The sequence below is a fragment of the Dendropsophus ebraccatus genome, chromosome 1, assembly GCF_027789765.1.
Source record: "Dendropsophus ebraccatus isolate aDenEbr1 chromosome 1, aDenEbr1.pat, whole genome shotgun sequence".
NCBI lineage: Eukaryota > Metazoa > Chordata > Amphibia > Anura > Hylidae > Dendropsophus > Dendropsophus ebraccatus.
Window position 1 is genome coordinate 100,103,838 of NC_091454.1, and position 10,984 is coordinate 100,114,821.

The 10,984-nt window shown below is 38.8% G+C and overlaps 1 protein-coding gene across 1 annotated transcript in view; it reads right to left on the reverse strand.

Annotated features, from left to right (window-relative positions):
* Nucleotides 1–10,724, reverse strand: part of PDZRN4 (PDZ domain containing ring finger 4) — a 115,712-nt gene extending 104,988 nt beyond the window's left edge. Inside the window, exon 1 of the mRNA XM_069956012.1 lies at nt 10,656–10,724. Coding sequence (XP_069812113.1) covers nt 10,656–10,724 — 69 coding nt within the window. The remainder of the gene's footprint in view (nt 1–10,655) is intronic.
* Between the last annotated feature and the right edge of the window lie 260 nt (nt 10,725–10,984).

The following is a 10,984-nucleotide window of genomic DNA, read 5'->3' on the forward strand; positions in this document are numbered from 1 at the left end:
TTCTTGCCTTGCATTGTAGCTTATGGCTGGGTTTACACTACGTATATTTCAGTCAGTATTGTGGTCCTCATATTGCAACCAAAACCAGGAGTGGATTAAAAACACAGAAAGGATCTGTTCACACAATGGTGAAATTGAGTGGATGGCTGCCATATAACAGTAAATAACTGCCATTATTTCAATATAACAGCCGTTGTTATAAAATAACAGAAAATATTTGCCATTAAATAGCGGCCATCCACTCAATTTCAACATTGTGTGAACAGATCCTTTCTGTGTTTTCAATCCACTCCTGGTTTTGGTTGCAATATGAGGACCACAATACTGACTGAAATATACGTAGTGTGAACCCAGCCTTAAAGTGTATTTAAAGAGAACCAATCACCTAAATATAACTGTCCCTATTATGAAAGTATATCTCTCCCTAAGTCTATTCATGAAGATACAGACTGCATTTGCTTTGTACTTTACCTGATCCTCTGTTCCCTGGCTGTTCCGGTGGGCGCCGCCATCTTGATGACGTCACTTGCGTTCCATCGGTGCGTTCCAGCGTGACGTCATCAAGATGGCGCCGCCGCCGGAACAGCCAGGGAACAGAGAATCGGGTAAAGTATAAAGATACAGACTGCAAAGGCAGTCTGTATCTTCATAGATAGACTTCATGAAGATACAGACTGTATTTGCAGTCTGTATCTTTATACTTTACCTATCCTCTGCTTCAGTGCCGCACGGCCAGGCGCCGCCATCTTGATTACGGGCCTTGCGTTCCACCGCTGGAACGCAAGTGACGTAATCAAGATGGCGGCGCCGGCGGCCTTGCTGCACCGAAGAGGAGGATAGGTAAAGTATAAAGATACAGACTGCAGAGGCAGTCTGTATCTTCATAAATAGATTAGAGAAGAGGGACTAGAAAATACACAGCGATCTTGCGCTGTATAGCGCGAGATCACTGTGTATTAACGGAGCGGCGGGCAAAGGATCATGGGAACCTTTCCTGCCGCTCTGCATGACAGGAGTTTCCTGTCTAGCGCCGGCTCTTTTGAAAAGAGCCGGCTCGAGACAGGAAAGTAAAAAGTGAATAATTAAAAAACGTGGCAATAAAAATAATGAATTATATTTACAAATGTTAATAAAATGTTGATTTACATCTAATTAGGGAATAAAAATTTTTTAACTTTCGTCCATGATTGGTTCTCTTTAAGTAGGTAAATAAACATTTAGATCCTTAGAAATACAGTCTTTAACATTCTCCATAATAGTATTATTTACCAAGTATAAACATGCCTTGGAGACCACTCTGAATAAAATCCAGAAATATTACACTAATGTATGGTCGAGTTTTTTCTTCTCATTTTTTCACTATATTATTTCTTACAAAGAAACTGATTATGACTTATCCTTATGATCTCCTTAGGACTGAAGCCAGCGTTCATCAATTTGTGTCAGTCTTCATCTGTTTTGTCATGATCTTTTTTTATTTTTTCTATCTCTGAGGTCAGTGTGTGGTGGATTGAAATAACTGATGCACACTGATGCCAAAGAGTCATCTCAGCCTTTATAAAGACTGAGATAGCGAACATGGTTTTCCAGAGGATTCAAAGACTTTATTTTTACATCGTGAAGACTACAGCTGACTGTACACCTTGGGTAGCTTAATGCTTAATGATCATCCAAAAAGATGGCTACAAAACAATTGTGTGAACATAGTCTAAATGTTAACCTAAATAGACATATTTACAATCTAACAAAATAAACTTTGTAAAGATGTCAGCTTACATTGACATTAGGAGAGCATAGAGAGGAGCAAAAGAAGAGTTAGGGCCCTATTACACGGAGAGCGATAATGTGCCAAATCAAGCCAATTCGGCATATTATCACTCCGTGTACTAGAGACAACAATCAGTTGATGACAACAATCATCGGCTGATTGTGTCTTTAGGTCCTGACCTAAAATCATTGGCTGTCGACCACACATTACTGTCATAGCGAAGCCCGGTCGACAGCTGATAAATATGTAAAAAAAAAAAAGAGAAGGATATATGTTGCATATTTACGCTCCCTGGTGTCTTCCTTGCTTCTCCGCCAATGCAACTTCAGAGCTGGTTTATGAATTGACAGGTTGCTCAGCCAATCACTGTCTGGGACAGGACAACTGCGGGCAATGATTGACTGAGCCGTCTGTCACTTCAGAGACCAGCTCTGTCATTGCATCGGCAGCTGCTAGGAGTGAGGAAGACACCGTGGAGAGGTGATGTACTGTATATACTTTGTTATTACACTTTTAAAGCAAAGGCTGCACGGACATTGCTAATGATGTCATTGCAGCCCTTGCTGCACAATGGTCAAGCTGTATAATAGGCTCAGTAAATGAGCGCTGATCTAGCAGATCAGCACTCATTTACAGTTGTCATCGGGCCATGTAATATAACCCTTAGTCTGAGAGATTGTGTTCTGAACAGCATCTATAAACATACCAGTTGCATAAAACAAACAGTTAAATTTTCTTAATTGAAATTAGTCTATCTAGTCTATGGGGAATGTATCATCTTTGTGCTCAGCGTACATCTGTAACTTTTTGCTTCTGTAAGCCCAGCTTACTGTACATGATATGGGCAGGCGCAGGGGAAAGTGGCCCCCTCCTGCATCTGATTTAACTTGATTTATGAAAATCTACACCAGTTCTGATATAGAGTAGATATCTAAGATTGCCACGTGACAGCATCAGATTTGCAATATTTGTCAGAAAGGTGCACCCCTTTCAATAAATCCAGCATGGGAAATGGAAGCTGCAAGCCACATGTTGCATGTGATATTACTGCTCAAGTCCATTTATGTCAGTGGAACTAAGTTGCAATACCACACAGAAACAGGGGCAAGAGTGGTGCTGTTTCTTTCCTTTTCTTTTTTTCCCCCTGATCTATAGCCCCTTAAACCTATTTAAAGGAAATCTGTCAGCAGCAATTTACATTCTAAACTGCTGACACTGTTAAGTACCTTGTACTATTTCTAGTGAAATCTACAGAGAATCCCTAATGACCAATTTTTAAATGGTTAATTTTAGCGTACAGAAATATGTCGTCAACCACATTTTTGTGTACGATTAAAAAAAAAACATCAATTTTGATTCAATGATTTTTTTTTTTTAAATGGAAGCCAATGGAAAAACGGATCCAAAGGGATGTATACAAATTCATGCATTTATGCATCAGTTTTTGCATCTGTTTCCCCCTCCCCCCATAAAACAGGTACATTAAATGGATTGCAAAAATGGGGTGTGAAACCAGCCTCAGTAGGAGATAGGATAAAAAAAAAAATTACAAAAAAAAATAAATACCCACTTTAAAAAAGCTACATTTCTAGAGGAAATCTGACTTTTTTTTGTTATATAGCAGAATGTGGAATGAGCTATAAAGCCTGACATCAGTATAAACCAAAGCACAATAGGAGTCATGCGTGCGACTTTTTCCATGGATCACATCATTTTTAATGTTGAAAGTTAATCTTACACCTACAGCTCTTGTATGGACAGCATATATGTTCAGCTTTGGTGATATTTTTAGCTAAACATTGAAATAGGATTTGTAAAAAGCACATCAAAAAGACTTTCATTTTACTCAGCCAGAGCACTAGCCTGAACAAACTATAAAGGGTGTCATGGACAGCTAAAGGCCTCTACTATACCAATTACCTGTCAGACTCGCCTGTGAATCAAACCCCCACTGCTGGAAGTCCAATCCACATCTTTTCTCTGAGGAAAGAAAAGAAATGCTACATTTACATAAATATTACACAATATATGTACACTATGGAGGGAATTTATCATTGGAGATGTAAATGTATATGTGTGCATATGAGGTCTTAGCATGTACTGTATGTGTACAAGTCCACTGAGTAGCTAATAAATGTTAGTAGCTAACGGTGCTACCACTGCTTTTACAGCAGAGTGGTGTTTGGTAACCTCGACAATAAGCTGAAAGAGCGGCCGTATCAGGAGAAAGAGGCAAGTATGCAAAATACTCTACAAAATACCTGTACAAGTATATTAGTTGAGGTGAGAATACTACTTTAAAGAGGACATGATATATTGACTTATCTATATCAGTGCGTACTCTGTGGTGGCCTATTTTCTCATTACATAGCCTATTTGCTTGTCCCCAGCAGTATGCATTGTATCTGCTCTTTCCAGCCTGTGTGAGCCGCTTTTCAAGATATCTATCCTCTCGTTTACTATATGGGTGTGTATGTTACCCTGTAAGCTTTGTTGCTTGTGTAACTCTCTGAGTTACGTAAATGCCATAGCTCGCTGAGTATGCCATTTGTGTAACTTCTATTAAAGTCAATGGGAATTACTCTGGGAATTCCCATTTACCTCCAGTTGCTTCTAACAGGCAAGAAGGGGCCTGGGGATCCTTGATCTGCAGATAGATGAAGGTCCCAGAAGTGGGATTCAAATCTAGGGATGTTTTTTAATGTTTTTATGTTAAACATATTTTTAAAGAATTTTTGGTGACTTTTATTTTCCATTTTACCATCTATATTATAAAATAATCCTGCATTTTTTTTAACTGGCTGCATGCTATCTTTAAAGATAATCCTAACTTGCTGGTAGTGTCTAATAAGGCAAGAGACAGGGAGGCTGTATGTTCCTTTATGCTGGTGCACTGCTGTATTAGTAAATAATTAAAGTTTTTATTATGTAAATGAGGGAATTATGCAAGCGTTCTGCCGGAACTGGCAGGTGGGTGGTTTGGTTTTGTGTACTGAGCACCCTCAGTGCATCAGTTTCTGACATCACTGTAGGCTGCTATTCACTGCAGAGCTCTGGATGAATATTTATTAGTAGGTCAGCAGGCGATGTAATGGAGCCAACCCCAGTGCACTTAACACCCTCGTATACATAATAAAAATTAATATTACTCCATTAAGTTACATTCACACTAAAAAAAATGCTGTGAGCTCCGCTTGGAATCCCCCCTGCCTTAGTGTCTTAATGTAATCTGTTGTGCGCCTCTGCTCTCCGCGGAGAGCGGCGGAAAGCAACGGAGAGCAACAGATTACATTGAGACACTGAGGCAGGTGGGATTCCGAGCAGAGTCCATGATGGGGGTTCCGCTCGGTATTTATGCCTGTTTTACTTAGTGTGAACATACCGTTACACTGCAGAGCACCAACTCCAAATACTCCAAAATGAAAAAGTTGCATTTGAGTCCAAGAAGAGCTTTAGAAAATGTAACACACTCTAGTTTTCTCTTCTGGGCATGGCTATCATGAGGAAACCTGAAAAAGTTCCTACCAAGCTTTTGGGAATAATACCACAGGAATACCACAAGAAGATTTATTAAATGTGCATGTAGGTAACTTCCCATATTTTTCAAGCAACTCAATGTTTTTTTTCCCAACCTCACAAAAAAGCTTTTTTTATGCATCAATAATGTTAAAGACAGCAACATTTTGTAATTCTGTTATTCTATTTGAATGGAATCCCTGGCAATACATATAATTTGTTTTGTCATTTTAACAAAATGGTTTCTTTTTTTTCAGGGTACGTTCACACGTACCGGATTCGCAGCGGATCCACAGCAGATTTCATCTAAATAACTGAAGACAGCATAAAAATCTGCATCATCAAATCTACTGCTGATCTGCTGTGGATCTTGTACGTGTTAACACACCCTTAATACGAGAGATAAAATGATTTTAAAGGAAACTAAAAAGTTGTAAACCTCATTGTGACATCTAAACTGTCATTGTCACACTTTCAATAAACCCGACCGCCCATAACAGAATGTTTCATAATACAGCTTATAGGTAGTGGTCATCTAATTCTCTTCAGGTCTTTTGACCCTTTCTGTCATTTATTAGGTATTAATCCTTTCCAATGACAGAACATCCATTTAAACTGAATCCTATAAGTGACTTAATTGCTGACAGTGGCATTCATCTGGTCTTCTATAGCACTGCAGGCAAGTTGTAATCAATATTACTGGAAAGTCTCATTGTAAAATTACTCTCTAGGATTAATAGAATTAAGGTCTTTTTACACTGGAAGGACACAATGCGTTTTTTCATCCATTTTTGCTTGGCAGAAAATTAGCAATTTCCAATGTATGACAATCGGAAAGTCAAAAATCTCCAATAAACCTCCAGCATTTTACTGTAGATTACCTGCTATTTAGGATTTTCAACACTCTGACCCAGATTTATCAATTTGTATGAAACAAAAATGTACCCGATTTTTGTCTTAGACAAATATCAACCAATCAAAGATTTGTTTATGATTTGAAAGTGCCCCAGTTGCCCTGACATTGCCCATGCAAAGTATGTACAGAAGTCGGGACACCTTTCAAAGGCAGGAGTCCCTGTTAGCATACAGTTCACTGAGCAGCTGGGAAGGATGCACCTAGCCTATCAAATCTAGAAAGTGGAAGCTGTAATGCATCTAAGTGATTTGTAAGTAGTATAAAGGATGCTGCTTCCAAATCTCTAATTTGTAGCTTTCTACTTCTTTGTATTTTACCGTTGTAAGCCTAAAAACCGGGCATGTTGATGCATAGAGAAGACTCAAGAATATAATCGAGAGGACTACTTAAACTCAGATCTAGAATCTGCCTTGTATACTCTACTGATGTATAATCTACTGAAAACCTAAAGAGACTCTGTCAGCAGGTTTATGCAGCCCTATCTAAGGGTAGTATAAACCAGTGACAGAGAAGATCAACAGAATGATGTATCACTTACATTGTTCAGTACAGCTGGTTCAGAGATATTTTCCATGTTATTCAGGAGCATAAGTAGTCCTCTCCATTATGAACATAAACTCAGTAGTCCTCAATATTCATGAGAAGCAGAAAACTCCTCCCACCAGCTGCTGATTGGCAGTTATCTATCCGTGCTATATATAGGCAGTTAACTGTCAATCAGCAGCTGGACGGCGGAGGGAGTGGTGGGACAAGTATTTTATTCTCCTGCCTATTAGGAGAACAGCTGAACAAAATGATGTAAATAATACACCCATCTGTTCAGCATTTCTGTCACTAGTTTATGCTGCACTCACTTAAGACACCATAAAACTAGTGACAAATTCCCTTTAAGCTTAGCGGGTGTTTGGAAGTGACAGAGTCCCTTTAAGAGTCGACTCAAGTTTCTTCTGTTTCATAGATTTTTATGTAGACCATGAAGATCTTTATCAGGGACAGAATTAGAAACACAACATTTTTTATCTTAAATTTATTCAAGATCATTCTCAGATGAAGATTAAAAACATATTTCAAAAGAAAATCGCACCCAATTGATTACACTCTGCAATTACCTTGCTAAATGTCCAAGGTGAACTCTCCTAATCAAAACATTACCTGCCAAGATAGTTCTCCTCATCAGTAATCATTTGCTAATTAATGTATCCAATTAAGGGCCTCACGCATCCATGACCCCCTTCACTTCTCCCTCCCTTGGATCAGAAACAATGCTATTTTTTTTATATACTACTAAACAGCGGAATTACAGTGTATATGGTTTGGATGATAAACCTGGTCTGGCATTCAGGTTTAGAATCTGGCAAATGAAGTCTAGCTGAGCCCTGGCTGGGTGAAATTTCTTTCATTCACAGCTATTTCAGCCTGTGCCAGCCCTTTTCTCATGCCAATAAAAGCAACTCTTTAACTGCCAATGCAAACTGAGCAATAGTTGTTCCACTACTTAAGTGTTTATATACACCAGGAAGGAAGGATATATATATATATATATATATATATATATATATATATATATATATATATGTATTCTGTTTGCAGATTATGCCAAATACATTGAAAAGAAAGCTAAATATTCACTACTCTTTTATATAAATATGGGTGGTCGGGATTTCCCTGATTTCTTTACTGGAAGATAAACAGAGAAGGGAATTGTTAAAGATCAGTTTTCTACTAGACAGCATGCACTTGATGTCTGTGCCATAGATGTTAGCTACCTTTTATGTTTGGTTCTAGCCTGTGAGTGCTATATGTGCATACCATGCAGACAGCTCTCATTCTATAGTCTTTCTTGCTAGTGGTAGCACAGAGATGTATTGTTACATAGAGCATTACGTCAGAACAAGCCTTTTGTGAATTCATTTTGTGTGTGTAATTACTTTAACACACTGCATAAAATGAATCTATCACTGAGCATTATTCGCCTGAAGAAGGTATCTTTTCACTGGCATGACTTTTGTAATCTTCCCATTTTATTCAGGGCTGTTTGTGCAGATCCAGCTGTGCTTCTAAATAAAAAGGCTGAACGATTTGAAAGGCTATCCTGGAGGAACAAAACACAGGTCACTAGCATTGGCAATACCTGGAAGCTCACATGGATTCAGCAGAGGCTTCAAAACAAAGTGGAATGATACACATTTGACCCTATGTATACCGGTTTGGATGGATACAAGGCAAAAGTACACCTGTGAGTAAAGACTGTACAACTGTATTCTCCAATGAGCCTAACTACTGTAATTTTACATACACAGTGATGAATGGATTCCTGGTGTGTAATTATGTGAAACATGTTGGCTTTTATTTGCATATCTTCCAGTGTTTCTTCAATAAAGACAAACAATTAACTGGGAAAATTGGCTCACAACCAATAGTTTACTTCTTATATACCTTACCAACAGCTGGGCACAAAGGAAAATAAAAAGTCATAAATGAACACCTGCCAGTCTCAGCCATGGGATTTAACCTGGACTATAAAATAGAATCTGCTGCACTTATACTTTTCATCCTGTCATTCACTATCAGCATCCTTCTATGCCTTCACAAAACGCCTTTCTAAGGTCCCTTTTTCATTTACCGATAGTAAGGTTATATGGTGACTGTGTAAAATATCAATGATCTCATGTGTAGTGAACTATGAGAAATGCAAGCACTAGCTGTTAGCAGATTTGTTATAAGATGATCCTCTGCCCTTTAAAAGAAGGAAGACTGAAATGGATCAAACAAGGTTGCAACCTCAGAATTATGAGAGCGTAAAATTAAAGAGATTTGAGCCAGTCAAGTGCTAATGTTTGAGCAGACTAATTCATTTTCAACCATCAGATTTGGTTACTAAGTGCTGCTCTAGGCTTCTGTCAGCCTAGTGAAAGGTACACAACTGACTGTTTTATCCCACTTATCTCCAGAAACATTACCTTTAAAACCAGTGTACCTTAGGGTTAGTGGTGCTTTAATAACAAGGCTGTGAGCATCTCTGGCTAAGAAGCCCTTGTACATCTGTGTGCAGATTCAGGAGAAGGGTAGGTGTCACCTGCACATTACTGCTCCCATTCTTTGATCCCTTATCCCTTATCAGTGACAAAAGCCAACAATACACTCTGCAGGGCTGGAGACAGAGCGAATATTACAGTAGAAAATAGCTTACATTTTTCAAGGGATTAAAGGGTATCAGAAAACCCACAGAAGCAAGGTGAAGCAAGCTCTTTTTTTTACATTGATCCTTGAATGTTCAAGTAGCCACAGTATAAGAGGGATATAAAAAATGTATTCTGTTCAGTCATCACATTTCTTTTGCCCAGTATATGTGATAGCATCTTCCTAACCAGTACAGTCTTACTATTGTATTGTGCATACAACATAATAATATATTATATAATGATTTCCATGGATTTATTGATGGTGCACATGTGCACAAGTGTCAATATGTTCATACATGAGCCTTATTCTAAAGTATGACACAGCTGGCATAAAACTCATGGAAAGTATTGCACCTGCTCCCTGCTTGCACAGTTCACAGTGCCCATGGTTTCTGAACTAGCTGGGCTTTTAAGGTCAATGTGAAGACTGGAAGCAGAAGTATTGTCCCCAACAGTCATTAACAATGTTAATCTGCCTTTCCCTTTCAACAATGATAAAGAGAGCAATTTTTATATTTAATTAATGCCCAAGTTCATTTTGGAAATGGGATAATGAGACCCTGATCACATTAGCATGAAAGTGTACATTACGGCTGCAACCGAGGAGGCAGATCCATGTCCACAGTCCACTTTCTAATTAGCCGGCTGTGAAATGAATCGCATCAGGGAGAAATAGAAGGGAGCCAGTTAGCTAAGCGCACTCCACTGTGCCAGTAAGACCACCAACACCTCACTGTGCAGTATGTCATCACCAATACTGCTTAACCTGCTGCAGCTTGGATGCTGTCAGCAACAATTTGTCATTTACAGAACAATCTAATACAAGAGCAACCCAAGCTTAGAAAGACACAATTGCTGCTTCCAATGCTGATTCTTTTTCAAGCCTGTACAATTTAGATAGTAACAAAACAGGACAGATAGCTGGCTCCTTAATACCAAGATCTTCATTTTCCCAGTCAGCTTCATTTAATATACATTTACATTGAAATGTAACACCATGTATTAGATGTCATCACAAATTCTCAAACCCAAACAGTACACAGTGAGAAGTATATACTGTAGCTAAAAAGCACAAAAAAGTTACAACTAGAAAAGGCAAATAGGCTTGCCAAGTTTGAGATTGACAGTGAATTGAATTTAGGTGGCTGACAATATTGTATAAGAGTTACAGCAAATCTCTAAGAAAGTCCCACAGGTATGACATTACATTGTAATGAGAGCTCACATCCTCAAGAATGTGTGATCATAAAACAGGTATAGTATATGCACTCACCTGGGAAACTTCATATAGCAGTTTGTAGTGCTCCTCTCTCTTCTGGAAAGTGCACAGATTGCAGCCCATTGTAATTTGCAAGAACTGTGAGTGGTTTCAAATTCCCCTTTATGTGAATAAGAAAAGCTTTGACAGGGAATCACCCTCCCGGCTTGACTACTGTTGTTCATCAGTCACTCCAGCATATAAACACAGACACACCACTGTTCGCTGCGAGCGTAGACCAAGGTAGTGAGTGTACCATGCTGGTCCTGCCTTCCTCTAAGTATCTTACATTCACACTGTTACGACTCATGGCAACACTCCCCCAGTCTGCATCACTGCACATG